At 40.3% G+C, this 15,430-nt stretch overlaps 3 protein-coding genes across 5 annotated transcripts; 2 read left to right on the top strand and 1 right to left on the bottom strand.

Moving 5' to 3' along the window:
- Positions 1 to 181: 181 nt before the first annotated feature.
- On the bottom strand, positions 182 to 5,407 carry cdc123 (cell division cycle 123 homolog (S. cerevisiae)). The gene is made up of 13 exons (XM_028955452.1): positions 5,102 to 5,407; positions 4,662 to 4,733; positions 3,830 to 3,887; positions 3,270 to 3,302; positions 3,055 to 3,150; positions 2,853 to 2,959; positions 1,907 to 1,955; positions 1,741 to 1,816; positions 1,335 to 1,457; positions 1,219 to 1,247; positions 1,015 to 1,137; positions 799 to 936; positions 182 to 724 (listed from the first exon to the last, which is right to left on the bottom strand). The coding sequence occupies exons 1-13, from the start codon at positions 5,173 to 5,175 to the stop codon at positions 680 to 682; spliced, it is 1,023 nt and encodes a 340-aa protein (XP_028811285.1). The 5' UTR covers positions 5,176 to 5,407; the 3' UTR covers positions 182 to 679.
- nudt5 (nudix (nucleoside diphosphate linked moiety X)-type motif 5) lies at positions 5,405 to 10,301 on the top strand. 3 transcript variants are annotated; one of them, XM_028955453.1, is made up of 10 exons: positions 5,405 to 5,477; positions 5,837 to 5,952; positions 6,215 to 6,282; positions 8,078 to 8,130; positions 8,360 to 8,467; positions 8,588 to 8,683; positions 8,818 to 8,919; positions 9,526 to 9,534; positions 9,654 to 9,707; positions 9,809 to 10,301. In XM_028955453.1, the coding sequence occupies exons 2-10, from the start codon at positions 5,902 to 5,904 to the stop codon at positions 9,916 to 9,918; spliced, it is 651 nt and encodes a 216-aa protein (XP_028811286.1). In that variant the 5' UTR covers positions 5,405 to 5,477; positions 5,837 to 5,901; the 3' UTR covers positions 9,919 to 10,301. The 3 variants fall into 3 exon arrangements, with proteins under 3 accessions (XP_028811286.1, XP_028811287.1, XP_028811288.1); XM_028955454.1 differs by having other exon boundaries at positions 5,434 to 5,477; positions 5,840 to 5,952; XM_028955455.1 differs by lacking the exon at positions 5,405 to 5,477 and adding an exon at positions 5,490 to 5,703 and having other exon boundaries at positions 5,801 to 5,952.
- A 922-nt stretch (positions 10,302 to 11,223) lies between these two features.
- On the top strand, positions 11,224 to 13,009 carry LOC114765104 (uncharacterized). Its single transcript, XM_028955180.1, has 4 exons — positions 11,224 to 11,375; positions 11,449 to 11,495; positions 11,936 to 12,228; positions 12,369 to 13,009. The coding sequence occupies exons 1-4, from the start codon at positions 11,332 to 11,334 to the stop codon at positions 12,687 to 12,689; spliced, it is 705 nt and encodes a 234-aa protein (XP_028811013.1). The 5' UTR covers positions 11,224 to 11,331; the 3' UTR covers positions 12,690 to 13,009.
- Positions 13,010 to 15,430: the final 2,421 nt, after the last annotated feature.

Genomic DNA, 15,430 nt, shown 5'->3' with positions numbered 1-15,430 from the left:
TTTTCATTTAAAAAGAAAATAAAAAGAAAGCAACCAGAAATATTACAGACATCTTCTGGATGGGACAACTTTCACCTCCCAGAAATGTCCACATTTGTGTTAATAGAGGGGTTGCTTACACAGTTTAGATCATTGATATGCTCACTCAGTTGTATTGTGAATAAAATATGAGATCTGCAAATCACTGCATTCTGTTTTTATTTGAGGATTTTATACAGCGTACCAACGTTTTTTGGAACCAGGTTTGTATAATCTCCACTTTTTTTCTTCTTTTATTAAACTTTACATCACTTTGGTTCTAAAAATAGAGCAACAAATGACCACAAAAACATATGGACAGAGATTCAGGAATATGATGTGCAAAGGGTTAAATGTGACCCAGATCCTGCAGACATATGGTCAGAAGACCCCTTCTGAACTGTGTCTTTGAAATAAGAATAAACAGAAAACAACAGAAAGAAGATGTATGATTATTCTACGTCAATAAGCACATAGAACCTTTCATGCAGTATCCCAAGAAAACATATTTTATACTAAGTTATTTAGTATAAAATATGTTAGATATTATTTAAAAAAATAAGGTAAAGTCTAAGAGCATTTTAAGAGCAATCAGTTTAACACAAACTAAAGATGGGGAAGGGGGACAAAAATCTATTGACTGCTCCCTGGTGGCTCTTTTCTAGACCTCCTCTTCAGTCTCTTCATCTTCCTGTTGGCCTTTTTTCTACAAGAAAGAGTTGATGGAGATTTAGAAGTTTAAAATGCTAACCCTTATTTAAGCGGATTGTAATATCTCACCAGCTTCAGGAAGTCAATGAGTTTGTAAGGGTCCTCTCCCGTTGAAAGGTCTACAAAGTCACGAGGGATCCTGTAGCTCAGACAGGGACTGGGTTGAACGGTCACTTCACTGGTGGTGTAGCGAAATTCAGGTCTCTCCTAAGAACAGGAATTAAAAATTGATTAGTGATTAGGGCACACATCAGCATGGAAAAATAATTATGACAACATATTTACCTGCTGGGCATTGTCTGCTTGATTTGCTGTCAGACTGTTCCCAGAGGTTAGCTCCTCCCAGGTAAAGAGAAGGGAATCTGTGACTTTACCAAAAGGGTTCAGGTCAATCAGCCATACGCGGCCCTATCAGAGAGAACATAACAAACTAAGGCATTTAACTACAGCTATATAGAATAAAATATTCATACTTTAAATGCAGCTCACCTGGCTGTCTTGGTAAACATCAAGGACAACTAAATGCATGAAAAAAAGACAGAGATAAAGGTGATTGAGGCATTATGTCGCATAAATTCAAGCCTTGAACAATGTATTACACTCACAGTCTTCATCCAGGAACTTGTACTGAATGTGCTCCCTGAAGAACTTTAGAATGGCCTGGCAAATGATGTCCTCCTGGGAACTGATGTGACTGTAGTACTGTGTATAATCTCTCTGAGAGATAGCTGGAGAGAAAAGACATTGACAGAAACTGAAGACTCCTGGAACTCAAATGTGTACATTCTGTAGCTACTACTACAAACAAAGTGTGTTGCAAAAGTCACAATTCTAATAACACACACACACACACACACACACACACACACACACACACGCTATTTTATATGCCAATAGTTAGGTGACAATATGACTCTCTCTCTCTCAAAATTACTCTTAATTTCATTGTCTATTACAAACATTTTCACAGAAAATAGATAGACAAGGCCCTTGTGAGAGCTGAGATCATACCTATCAGCTTGTTCTCTTTTACAAAGCACCGAAACTCCCCACCTGGGATCAGCTCGCTCCATTTCCGAAGAACCAGCTATCAAGCAGTAAACAGGTAAAGTAAGCAGGTCAGTGTAAAAGAATCGTTCTGCTGCGGTCTAAAGGTGAATGCAATGACTTGCTTTACCTCATACTGTATGGCCGGGTCTGGAGAGTCATCATTACAGTGAATAAACCTGCACAAAACACCCCAGATTTGTAATAACACTCAAAGTGTCTTAAACACTATGATCCGTCCTCATTATCATTATCATCATCATCATCACCCCTGATCATTTAAGGATTTAAATAAAATTAAAAAAAACATTAAAGAATGGTGCCAAGACTTGCAGGTCTCCAAGACTACCTGGCAGAAGATTGTCCCCTACTGGATATAAGATGATAATTAAGTTTTTAGGCTGAGCATGGTTCGAATCATTTTGCCTTATACTTAAATCACTCTTCTAATGTAATTATCAGTTCACATCTCTTTCACCCAAGGTTTCCACTCAGAATGTTGTGCAAAGCACCATACTGACTCAGCAGTTTGCCTTCTTCCCAAAGCACACCCTCATGCACACACACTCACCCATACACATACTGTACAAAAAAACTATGATTGATCAGACCAGGACACCTTTGCCGTTGTCAAGATATGAGGGCAGTGGTGGCCTAGCAGGTAAGGAAGTGGACTCGTAAACTGCCAAGATTCCACTGAGGTCCCCTTGAGCAAAGTTCCATCCCCTTTCATGGCTTCCCACTGGGTTAAATGCAGTGAGCTGTGCAGTGATGTATCACAATGACAAAAACAATCACTTTCGCTTATAATGGTCATGTGGCCATTGTAAGAGCTTTTGGTGGTGAACACAGGCTGTCAAGGACACACAGACCTGTCTGTAGCCATGCAATCCCATTTGTGACGCCTTTTTATACTGCTCTTCTGTTCGATGTTCTGCTTCCAACACATGAACAGCAAGGGTAAAATGGCAACTATTATCGCACCCAACGGCAGAGGCCGCTTCGCCTGCAACACTTGTTGTCTGTGTCTGAACAACTAAGACCTTGAGAATATCTATGCCATTTTTTTTGCTTACGGCTGAGTGAGGTCACGTGTAATGAAGTCTGAGCTTTTAAACAAAAGAAAGACTTCACTCAGACTGCAGCACTGCAGTGAGCTGTTCAGGGCAATCCAGTTAGCATCCTGCAAGAGAGCGAATGAATTGATGTTACACTGCAAAATAACATGTCTTTTATACGTGTGTGTGTGTGTGTGTGTGTGTGTGTGTGTAAACTCACACGCGGTGAACTCCAGTTCAGTTTAGGAAACACATGACCATCAAGAGCATTTATTGCTTCTAAAACTTTAGCATTGAACTCTGGAAACTCTGGTGCCTAAAAGATGACAACAGAACCCAAATCACAATACATTAAAAGCTTCAGTTAAATACTGAATATTACTGTTATATACTGAGTTAAAATACTGAATACTCGGTATGATAGTATGGCCTTACTGTGACTGTCGCAGTCGATTCATCATCAGACCACTGTCAAACATATTGTTCATCAGTTTCAACACAATGGCACTAAAGCATTAAATACAATCATGTCATGGCCCGAACTGTTTTCTGAATGTTCTGTGTCATTCGTGTGCCTGATTACCTTTAAATATTTTCACCTGTAGATTGAGGTGGGTAGTAGCCTAGTGGGTAACACGCTCGCCTATGAACCAGAAGACCCAGGTTCAAATCCCACTTACTACCCTTGTGTCCCTGAGCAAGACACTTTACCCTAAGTTGCTCCAGGGGGGGACTGTCTCTGTAACTACTGATTGTAAGTCGCTTTGGATAAGAGCGTCTGATTAATGCCATAAATGTAAATTTATAAATGTTCCTGAGTGTTTGTAGTCTGCGTGAAGGCATTGTTTCGTCAGCCGGTATGTTTTCCAGCCTTGTTTTTGTGTCTTGTGTAATAAAAGCCCTTTTTTTTGTAACGGAGTCGTGCGTGTGCATCCTAGCTGCCCAGCACCGGCCGTGACAAATCAACCTTTAACCAATCATGGTAAAATTCTTACCAAAACATCATCATCTCCAGAGTCACTGTTGTTCGTCGGACTTTGGTGAATATTTTCACTGTAAGATAAAAAGAAAAATATTGATAGGCTAATGGGAAGAAGTATGGAGACTGAGGTGTGATGGGTCAACAAACACTCAATTACGCATCTGTACACTGTTTATGAAAGAAGAAATTTCCCTTTTATATACTTTACCCCACTGAACCGTGACTTTAAAACCAAATTATCAACAGAACCGTACCGTGATGTATGTGTACAGTTAAACCTAGGGTTGCTACCCCCTCCCCTTTTGTATGAGTTATCAATTTTTGCTATTTTTGCCGATACCAATCAAAATTTTACTTGGTATCTGATTGAAAAGGAAATCAGTGGTATATCACATCCCTAGTGGAAACTGCCCCTGTATAGATTCAGCTGCAGTGTAAAGATCACGTCCAGCAAGGCAAGTGCAGCAGTGAATTATGGGATCTGTTGTTTGTGTGTTATCAGCGCTTCATATCGCCGGGCCATAATAATATATCTATATAAAGTCTCGCAGGATGTGGCCCCCACACTGCAAATTTGACACCCCTGAAACACATAGCATCATTTTGCCATGCTTACAGTAGTCTATTATCGGCCGACGAGGCTGTGATTGGAATACTGGACTGGAGATGCCCTGGAACGGACAAATCAAAATCACACAGAATTCGGGACGTCCCGGACAATTAGGGATGGTTTGGCGACCCTAGTTACCCCCCTAATGGAAAGTTACAGGCCACTGACACACATCATTTCAAAATTGGTCATTGGTCTGCAGTGGTTTAAGAATGAAATAGAAGAATCACATTACCTTCCAGAAACTACAAGTGTTCCATCATCAAGCAAATAATCGATTACGTTCGGAGGCAGAGGAAGAATCAGGCTGAAACAAAGAACAGAGAACTTTTATCATAAAGACAAGACAAACTTGGCAGTGCTGCTGCCACCAAACAAAGTTTCTTTTCTTTTTTTAACTTGTGAAGAGACAGACTGGGTCTTCTGTCACATGCAAATTCACAATCTTGCCATCACACTACTTTCATGTCGGGTTTCTTTTTAAATTAGACATTGGAACCGCTCTTTTTCCACGAACGTGCGTTCTTTATTTTAAACCTGATATTGATATTCTGCGGAATTTTATATGAGTCGAGTAGGGAGCTGTCCAGCAGTTTAAACCGTCTCACACCCCCAGAGGAACACAAGAGAGCCACTGGCATGGCGACTGTTCACCGAGCTGAACGCCTTTCTTACCTTTTGATGGTGTGATTCTTGAAAATGGGATACCAGACGGAAAATTGGCAATTGACAACCTGTTCCTTCTTCATAATGCTGCGCTCCACTCGCTTCGGAAAATTTCGAAAATATGTGCAACCGTAATAGATGCTCGGCTAAAAACAAGAAACGGCCGCGTTCGTGTAAATAAAAAAAAAATACTATAAATATTGTTCTTAAACATGTTTTCAACGCACTCGCAACTGGCGTTTTTCAGAACCTATTTAAGCTAGTGTAACGTTGCATTGCACGAGTCCCAGGCGCCACAGCTCCGGGGACGTGTTTTGAAGTTGCACGTGTGGGCGGAGCTCCGCATGACGCAATTTTCCCCACACAGGAATATACGGTCCAGCGCGTGAGTGTCCGCCCTCGAAATGCGTTTCAATCGATCGGTGGTTTATTTCGGCGTCTTTAAAATTGACGCCTTGTTGCGGTTCGCCGCGGGGTTTCGATTTAAAAGGTTTTCTGTGTCTGTGGGGGGGGTAGATCGGGGTTTAAACTCGACAAGAGTAAATGGCTGAAGTTTTCCGACGCGTCGATCCGGGATTGTTGATCCGGGATCGTTGTTGGAATGCGGCCGGTCTCGGCCCGTTTCACCCCGTTTTTGTTCTCCCGGCGCGTACGTGGTACCCGGGGTGGAACGGGGGGGGGGGGGACAGGCGTCTTCGCGGTCGCCGCTCCGTGACCCTCACTGGGATGAATGTGCTCTTTCAGCAGGTCCGCGGCATGCGCCTCGTTTATTAATTACTTTCTGCACGTAAGCGAGTTGCGGTACGAGGATGAGCTGCCCGAAAAAAACATCGACGGAGCCTCACGTGGTGCAGGAGACGGTAGGACGTTAAATGCATCCATGTCAATCTGCATAAAATGTGTGTTCTCCTGCTGCTGGGTTGGCTTAAAAATGGAACGCCGCTGTGCTTACATGCTAAACTAGCATCGTAAAGCTTGAAAAGCGTTGCTTTTCTTTCCACCCCATTACTCTAAAATACGCAAGTGCACGTTTTTTCTACGTGAAGCATGTTATTGAATGAGCAACGAAGAGATGGATCTGTTTGGTTTCTTTGAGATATGACTCCTCCACTCTGTCCAAAGGTTATTGCAAAGGGCAAGTGGGTGAAACTTGAACAGACCACCTATGTGGACCCCACCGGACAGACCAGGTACGTCTCTTATCTGAAGGATGGGTCAGTGACCCTGTCACGTGGTAAAGTGGATACTGTTTCCCAGAATGAGCAATCTGTCCACCAACGTGTGTGGATTTTTTACAATTCTTTTGAAATCAGTTCAGTGTTTTTTTTATGTCATGAATTAACACAGAGTTTGGACACCTTCGGTATGTTTTCGATATGTCGATATGTTTTCTTTATTTTCATGACCATTTACATTGGTAGATTCTCACTGAAGGCATCAAAACTATGAATGAACTCATGTGGAGTTATGTACTTAACATAAAGTGGAGACCTGGCCTCCACAGTCACCGGACCTGAACTCAATCGAGATGGTTTGGGGTGAGCTGGACCCCAACAAGTGCTAAACACCTCTGGGGACTCCTTCAAGACTGTTGGAGAACCATTTCAGGTGACGACCTCTTGAAGCTCATCGAGAGAATGCCAAGAGTGTGCAAAGCAGCAATCAGAGCAATTTTGAGCAATCAGAGCTATTTTGAAGAAACTAGATTTTAAATGGGGCAGTGGTGGCCTAGCGGTTAAGAAAGTGGCCCCGTAATCACAAGGTTGCCAGTTCGAATCTCGACCCGCCAAGGTGCCACTGAGGTGCCACTGAGCAAAGCACCGTTCCCACACACTGCTCCCGGGCGCCTGTCATGGCTGCCCACTGCTCACTCAGGGTAATGGGTTAAATGCAGAGGACAAATTTCACTGTGTGCACCGTGTGCTGTGCTGCTGTGTATCACAAGTGACACTCACTTCACTTTCACTAAATGTTTTCAGTTATTTCACCTTTTTTTAAGTACATAACTCCCCATGTGTTCATTCATAGTTTTAATGCCTTCAGTGAGAATCTACCAATGTAAATGGTCATGAAAATAAAGAAAACACATTGAATGAGAAGGTGTGTCTGAACTTTTGGCCTTTACTGTATATAATGATACAATGACAGTAAAAATAACTAATCATCACATTTAATAATAAAAGGTTAAACACTCTGTCCATCTCTGTCATTCCACCAGAAAGGAATTTTTTTCAAATATTTGTGTAATTTTTTTTTTGGTGTGAAGACAAGTGCTTCTTAATGGAGCGATTTTCAAAGTGGGTGGAGCACCTGCAATCCAATGCAAGTCGTTATCACAGCAAATATTCACATCCGTTACATTAGTGGCCTGCTCATACACTGCTGTTGGAGCATAGAAATGGTATTACTAGAGGCAGCATTAGCTGTGTTGTCCCGCGGGCACCATACGTTAATGTGTCTGCCATATTGCGAGTGGCAGGCACAACATGTAAAACCAGTACAGGTTGACACAAAGACTGGGTTTTTGCACTGAAACATGTTAGAACAACAGTGAGAATGAGATTTTTTTTTTTTATTAAACTGCTAATGGTTGGGGCGGTGGTAAGGATGCGGACCCGTAATCAGAAGATTGACTGTTCAAATCCTGAGTTGCCAAGGTGCTACTTAGCAAAGTACCATCCCTGCACACTGCTCGCTGGGCACCTTCCATGGCGGCTCACTAAGGTGTTTGGTTAAAAGTAGCGGTTAAAATTTCATTGTGTGCACCATATGCTGTGCTGCAGTGTTTCGCAATAACAATCACTTCATTACCAATAATGACAATTAAAGAAAAATGAACAATGTGTGCAAATCAAAACAGTAAGCCAAATTGACTATTTTATTACATACAAAAATTTACAATAACACAATTAACATTATTTCAATACAGGTGTGACCAAAGCAAACAAACAACATTTTTACTGTATTTCTCTCTCTTCACCATAGAACATGGGAAACCGTGAAGAGAACAACCAGGCAAAGTGATTCTATAGCTGATGGTATGTGTCTGTGAAGACAGGGACAGCTCTACTAATTAACTTTGTGACATGATTATAGAATGGTTGGAATGTGTCCATTTATTTGATTCATTTTGAATAATTTGATAATGAATACGTTGAGCATCTGTAGAAATCATGCCATGGTTAATAGTCAGTTCCAAATGATTTTTTTTTTTTTTTTTTTTTGCTTTGTCCAAATTCATTTGCTGTCCTGTGTATGTGCTCATAGGTGTTGGAATCATTGCCATTTTGAAGCGAACACTGCACAAAGACTGTGTTGTGATGGTGAAGCAGTTCCGCCCACCGCTTGGGGGATACTCTCTGGAGTTTCCAGCAGGTATGAAACTAAACCATTCATCACTTACAACATACCTAGTCTATAATTAATGAATGTTTTCACTTACTAGGACAAAATAACTATATGTAGACACACTAAAATGGCATCTTTTTCTTGCAGGTCTCATAGATGATAATGAGAGTGCAGAAACTGCAGCATTGAGGGAACTGAAAGAGGAGACTGGATACAAGGGGGAGGTTGTAGGAGTGACTCCAGGTATAGCACATGTCCCATATACATACACAGAAGAAATTGATCTGCCAACATCATTAACCAGTCCAGAAAATCCAATAAACTCCCTAGGACATTGAATTGGAATATTATGCAAATGAACTCCATCTGTATCCCAGTCACCTGTTTGGACCCTGGCCTGTCTAACTGCACCACTCAGATAGTCATGGTGAACATTAATGGAGATGACCTGGAGAATATCCACCCTACTCAACAGCTAGGTGAGAACTGATTTTCTGGCAAATATATTATACACTGCTCAAAACAACACACCTTAACTCCAAGTCAATCACATCTGTGAAATCAAACTATCCACATAGGAAGCAATAATGACTGACCATCAATTTCACATGCTGTTGTGCATAAGGAATAAACAGGTGGAAATTATAGGCGGTTAGCAAGACATCCCCAAAGCAGCGAATCATGTGGAACTATAGACTGACCGAGCCGAGCCTGACTAAAAAATTTGCCATGAATGCCCAGGTGTTGTAGAGAGGTCATACAGGCATGTGGAGGACACACACACACACACACACACACACACTACTGAGCCTTGTTTCAACTTGTTCTAAGGAAATTGCATCAAAGTTGGATCAGCCTGTTGTGTGTTTCTTCAAATCCAGACCTCCATTAAATTTGATTTCTATCTATAATTTTTGTGTAATTTTTTCGATTGTTTGTATGTATGTATTAAATACGAATATTTCATTATTCCATATCTGGGATGTCTTGTTTTTGTTTTTTAAAAGATACATAAAAGTAAAATTGTTTTAAAATGTTTAACTTGGTTGTACATCTAATTATTTTGTTTGTTCTTGTCTTTTTAGGTGAAGGAGGTAAAAAAAATTTTTTTTATTTAAAAATGTATTTTCTAATTAAATTATAATAATAATAATTATTAATTATGAACTGATAAATAACATAATTTGTCATTTTCTTTTCTCTTTTTTTCAAGAATTTGTTGAAGTTGTTCTTATACCGCTGGATGAATTTCAAAAGAAAATAGATGGTAAGTCCCATTTTAATATATGAAAAATCATACATGTCCTTTTTCACTTGAATCAATTTATATTTCATGGCAAATTTTTTTTTTTTTTTTTTCTTGTGCAGAGGTTCTCAAGAAGGAGAACATTGTAGTGGATGCCAAGGTGTATATCTATGCGATGGGCATGTCACAAGCTTTCTTCAAGCCCAATGAATTACCAGTGCTCAAACAATGACGCCCAGACACTTGCCATTCCGGCATCAATGGCATGGCTTGCAAGAAGGATGATGCAAAACATTCCTTTTGGTTTTTGAGAGTGGTCTGTGAAGATCTATCCAATGCAACCTCTTTCCAAGATTCTCCAAGGCAAACATAGACATTCCTAACACAAACTTAAAAAGTTGATTCCGGTGTGCCTAGGCTAATGTTGGCAGGCATGTTTTAAAAGAAAATCTGTAGGTAGGGGCTCTTTTTTGTAGTGTTGAATGCAGTTGGTTCCAGATCATTCTAGACTCTAGGTTTTGTTTGCTGATAACATCAGGGTGACAATTGTACCTCTACACTGCCATTTATATAATTAATGTTTACATTGACTAATAAAGGTGTTATTGGAACTTTTTAAATCACATTTATTTGCAGCGGTCAGCAACATTTAACACTCAAAAGAGCCATTTGGACCAGGCTTCCACAAAAGAGAAGGCACCCGGAGCTGCAAAAAAAAAAAAGAAATTGACATGTAAAATGAAGATAACACTGCGTATATATATTTTTTCTTTTATGGTTTGTATAAAAAGAAATCTAGGCTAGTGTGAGTGTGTTGCTTGTGAAATTTGTATGAATGCCTGGCGGGTTGGCAGCAGTGGTTCGGAGCGTGGCGCTGGAGGCTGGACGGGATCGGAAAACGGGAATTCTGAACAGACACATGGGCAATCCACACGTTCAGGGGCAAACAGGTCAAAACCAGTGTAACAGTCTGAAAAAACATTACAGTGATATTTGTGATGCATATTTTCAGCAACAAAAAAATAACTCATTGCATTTTAATGTTAAAAGCTCACATAAATTTTAATAACAAGCAAATACAACAACAAATAGAAATATAATAAACTTAAATTGTTATATTTATTTTCTAAAGCTGTAGGGAGACGCAATCTAAGGATGAAAGAGTACAAACGTTTGATTTTTTTTTTTTTTTATGTTTGATTTTGCCACATGTAGGTTTGCATAATCAGCAGCAATATAATTATGAATTTTTTTTTTTTTTAAGTTTTGAATTTATGTATGAAACATATATACATATACACAAACACACACACATTTATGAACACATGCTTGAATGAATAAAAATTGCATTTCATTCAAACTAGATCCAAATATAATTCGCAAGTATTGCTGGCAACAGAATTCTCCTCATTGCTACTTTGGTAGGACATTTTGTACAACACTTGTTTTTGGGTCGGAGTGTCCTTCAGTGTTGGCATAGCTGAAATGCTGCTTTTGAGAAATTGTCACATCCTTGTTGCAAAAGTCATGTTGCACTGCTACATGCAGTTCTTTGTATATATAGAGGCATTCTGACCTTGAATTTGAAAAGGACAAGACTCGTTGGACGGCTGGTTTAGAAACTCGTGCATGAAACCTGTGGATCATGGGCCTCAGTCTGCTGTCTATGGTTTGTCTGATTTCTTTCAGGTAGGTTAACAACATCACATGTGAGTAATTGATGCAGATTTCAGCATGAACAGACGCTTTCCTTCTGCTTCAGTTCCAATTATGTAACGGGTCTGGACAACAGAAGGTCTACAGTTGAAGGTAATGTTTAAGTTTTGTAATAGTAGCCGTTCCTGTAACAATTTCGTATAACGTATAACAATTTCGTATCACTAAGATATCTAACTACCAAGCCAGCCTACTGCCAGGCTCCATTAATCACAATTTTATACACGCCCATGTATTATACTTGGTGGGGATCTTATTTCATAACACTGTAAACTTGTATTTGGGTGGAATGGCACTGTAAGTTTATGCAGGGCAGATCTGAAGTTCATAATAAAAGCACAGTCAAATTATAAGTAGGATTTTGTTAAGATTGAAATGATAAGTTTCATAAACTAGAACCCGAAGAAGAAAAGCAGGTTAGCTGCATGGTGATAGAATTTGACAATAGTTCACACAACTAAAACTTAATTTAAAGGAAAGCTATTCTTGCAATTCATGGCTAAAATCTCTGACCAAAACATTTTAATGTGCAGAGTTTGCAGTTCCTGATGATGTGTACAAGTTCCTCTGGAGCAACAACTCATATATTTCCCATGAAACTCTGAAGTTAGACTTCTTGAAACGCATGGAGTCAGGGAATCTGCCAGCAGAACGTTACATTAATTTCACAATTCAGGACATCAACTACCTGGTGAATGTCACAGCACTCCTCAGAGATCTAAGAGATAAAGTGAAGGAACCAGCTGACTTGAGTCAGTTCCTGAAAGGCAAATATGAAAGCTATAAAAACTTTGCAATTTCTTTCTTGAACCAGTATAATCTGAAGGTAAGAGCTCTATACCATTTTTTTTTCAGGTGACAGTTAAGTAAAATTTGGGTGAAATATCCTGCAATGTAACTTATGCACAACTTGTCATGCAATTTGATTTTCCTGTCTGTAATGTCTGTGGTTTTTCATATAAACAGGGTGTATCTGATATTAAGCCAACTCCTGCCATGGGGAAGTACCTGTCTGACTATGCAGCCATCATGAAGACCAAAGAGCCCATCTACTTTGTTGTTTCCATGTTACCCTGCTCCCGTCTGTGGGTGTGGCTGGCCAATAACCTCAACATGAACGAGAACAATGCCTACATTCAGTGGAAGATAGATAATATGCACGGACACCCAGAGAAATTCAAACCCCTGTTGAACAAGTACCTGGACACTCAAGAGAAGGTCACTGAAGCCAACACTGTTTTCCGTCAGCAAATGCAGAATGAACATGACTTCTTTGCCACTTCATGAGCTTTTTGTAATTGTTTAATAGTGTGGTGGAATAAGCAAGTGCATCAAAATCATCATTATGCTTGTGGTTTAAAATTTTAAAACCAATGACTATGTGGAACTACATGTGTGATTATGTGTGTAAAGCTTGACTTCAAACTCATTTCAAATGTAATTGAGCCATGATGGTAATAGATTTGCATTATTATTTAAAACATTGTGTTAGAGTTAATTGTTCATATTTGTGGAATATACTGAAATATACTGTTTATTTTAATTTAATTTTATCACAATTAATTTAGCCCTTAACTGTTCTAAATAAAATATGCCACTTACATTTACATTAACATATATGGGTAATCAGTTCTGGTTTACTATAAAGGGAATCTGAGTGCAGCGTTTGACACTATCGATCACGCTATTCTCCTTGCCAGGTTAGAGAATGTTATCAGGATTAAGGGAACAGCCCTTGAATGGTTCAGATCATATTTGACCAACCGATATCAGTTTGTGGACATCAATGGTGTTTCGTCTTCACATAGTAAAGTAGAGTTTGGTGTTCCACAAGGCTCTGTCCTAGGTCCGTTACTTTTTTCTCTATACATGTTACCTTTAGGTGACGTCATCCGCAAACACGGTATTAGCTTTCATTGCTACGCTGACGACACACAACTGTATCTGTCAGCAATGCCAGACCAGAGGCAGCAGCTGAACAATATAGAGAATTGTCTGAAGGACATTAGACAGTGGATGCTCTCCAACTTTCTCCTGTTAAACCCTGACAAGACAGAAGCTCTCATACTTGGGTCTCAAGCAGCCAGACATAAGCTGGCTGACTACACAATAACCCTGGATATCCTTTCTATCTCACAGAGTATTGAAGTGAAGGATCTAGGTGTCATCATTGATGCAGGTCTCTCATTCAATTCGGACGTAGACAATGTCACTAGGATAGCATTCTTTCACCTTAGAAATATTGCGAAAATAAGAAATATAATTTCAATGCATGATGCAGAAAAGTTGGTCCATGCATTTATTACATCAAGGTTAGATTACTGCAATACATTACTGTCTGGATGCTCTAGTAGGTGCATGAGTAAACTCCAGCTAGTACAGAATGCTGCAGCCAGAGTTCTAACTAGAACTAGGAAATTTGACCACATCACCCCAGTCTTACAATCACTGCACTGGTTACCCATCAAATTTAGGATTGACTACAAAATCCTACTTTCGACCTATAAAGCTCTAAATGGTCTCGGCCCGCAATACCTGAGTGAACTTTTGGTTCTTTACGAACCGCCATGCCCCCTTCGATCAATGGGTGCGGGGTCACTACTGGTACCAAAAGTACAGAAGGTCACAGCTGGGAGCAGATCCTTCTCCTATAGAGCTCCGCAGTTGTGAAACGGCTTGCCTGTGAGTGTCCGGGACTCAGACACAGTCTCAGTGTTTAAATCCAATCTCAAATCTGTTTTCTCTGGCTTTTTGTTAAAATCCTAGACCCTCATTTCCATTCACTTTGACACAGTGTCAATTATAAAGTCCAGTTTATCACAGAGTGCCCCTGTTAGACACAGACAAAGTTAAATTCACTCTAGTTAGGCTGTCCTAGTTAGGGTACCGGGCCACTGCATACCGCACCAATATATCGTTATAACCACATATTTCAGTATCGGTCGTACAGTGCCACCGTCTGCCGCTGCTTCTGTTTGTTTTTCTCCGAGACACGGAATCAAACACACAGACAACTGGCAGACCCCAGTGAAGAGACCAGCAAATAAATCCTGGTTCCTGACAACTGCTAAACAAGGACATACCATGAAACAAACCAGAGGGTCACCACAGCCACCACCACCATTACAACTACAGCTTCAGGGATCTTCAAATGGACCAGTAACATCATTGTGGACACGTAATCTAGACATGACACTGACTACATCCTGGACTCCTCCAACCCTACAACTGTAGTACTTATTATTATATCATCCCCAGCCCTGCACTGACACCATTTGCAGGCTCACTCTACCCTGGAAGGGGGTCCCTCTCTGTATCACTCCTTCCCAAGGTTTCTTCCTTTCTTTTTTTCTCTCCTATAGTTTTTTTTTGTGTGGAGTTTTTCCTTGTGTGCAGAAGGGTCAAGTGTGGGGGGTGTCAACTGTAGGGCCTGTCAAAGGCCATTGAGACATACTGGATGTGATTTTGGGCTATATAAGAAATAAATGTTGTTGTTGTTGTTGTTGTTGTTGTTGTATTAGTTGTACAGGTTGGATGGCATTCAGAGGTAGACCTGCTAGAAGGGAGTTATAGTAATCCAATCGTGAGATTACTAGGGACTGAACAAGTATCTGGGTGGCCTGTGTTGATAGATAATTGTCTGATATTGTGGAAAAGGAATCTACATGAGCGGCAAAGATTGGTGCAGGAGAGTTGGTTGTCTCCAAGGTTGCATGCAGTTGCAGAAAAAAAAGATCTGCATGTTGTCCAGGTAGATAGCAAGATCCTAATGAGGTGAAGAATCCGCTGAAATGAATATTATTTCAGTTTTGGTGGGATTCTGTTTTAAATGATGGGCTGCCATACTAGTTGAAATGTCAGACATGCAGAGATTTGGGGGGGTGCATGTACATCTGAGGGAGGAAGAGAGAAAACGAGTTGTGTGTCATCAGCATAGCAGTTGTCAGATGACCATGTGAGGAAATGACCTCAGCAAGTGATCTCATGTAGAGGGCGAAAAGGAGAGGACTGAGTGCTGAGCCCTGAGG

Source organism: Denticeps clupeoides, chromosome 15, assembly GCF_900700375.1.
Source record: "Denticeps clupeoides chromosome 15, fDenClu1.1, whole genome shotgun sequence".
NCBI classification, from domain to species: domain Eukaryota; kingdom Metazoa; phylum Chordata; class Actinopteri; order Clupeiformes; family Denticipitidae; genus Denticeps; species Denticeps clupeoides.
The sequence above is the reverse complement of the archived record's forward strand: the minus strand, read 5'-3'. Positions and strand labels throughout refer to the sequence as shown.

What these genes read in the sequence shown, in the direction of transcription:
- cdc123 (XM_028955452.1), bottom strand. Translation starts at nt 5,175, where the DNA reads ATGAAGAAGGAACAGGTTGTCAATTGCCAATTTTCCGTCTGGTATCCC. An exon ending in AAGAATCACACCATCAAAAG is followed by an intron (nt 4,734 to 5,101) that starts GTAAGAAAGGCG and finishes TCTTTGTTTCAG; the next exon opens with CCTGATTCTTCCTCTGCCTC. An exon ending in AAAAGAGAACAAGCTGATAG is followed by an intron (nt 1,458 to 1,740) that starts GTATGATCTCAG and finishes TTTTCTCTCCAG; the next exon opens with CTATCTCTCAGAGAGATTAT.
- nudt5 (XM_028955453.1), top strand. Translation starts at nt 5,902, where the DNA reads ATGAGCTGCCCGAAAAAAACATCGACGGAGCCTCACGTGGTGCAGGAG. An exon ending in CTCTCTGGAGTTTCCAGCAG is followed by an intron (nt 8,468 to 8,587) that starts GTATGAAACTAA and finishes TTTTTCTTGCAG; the next exon opens with GTCTCATAGATGATAATGAG. An exon ending in GGTTGTAGGAGTGACTCCAG is followed by an intron (nt 8,684 to 8,817) that starts GTATAGCACATG and finishes TCTGTATCCCAG; the next exon opens with TCACCTGTTTGGACCCTGGC.
- LOC114765104 (XM_028955180.1), top strand. Translation starts at nt 11,332, where the DNA reads ATGGGCCTCAGTCTGCTGTCTATGGTTTGTCTGATTTCTTTCAG. An exon ending in GTTTGTCTGATTTCTTTCAG is followed by an intron (nt 11,376 to 11,448) that starts GTAGGTTAACAA and finishes CTTCTGCTTCAG; the next exon opens with TTCCAATTATGTAACGGGTC. An exon ending in TGAACCAGTATAATCTGAAG is followed by an intron (nt 12,229 to 12,368) that starts GTAAGAGCTCTA and finishes TCATATAAACAG; the next exon opens with GGTGTATCTGATATTAAGCC.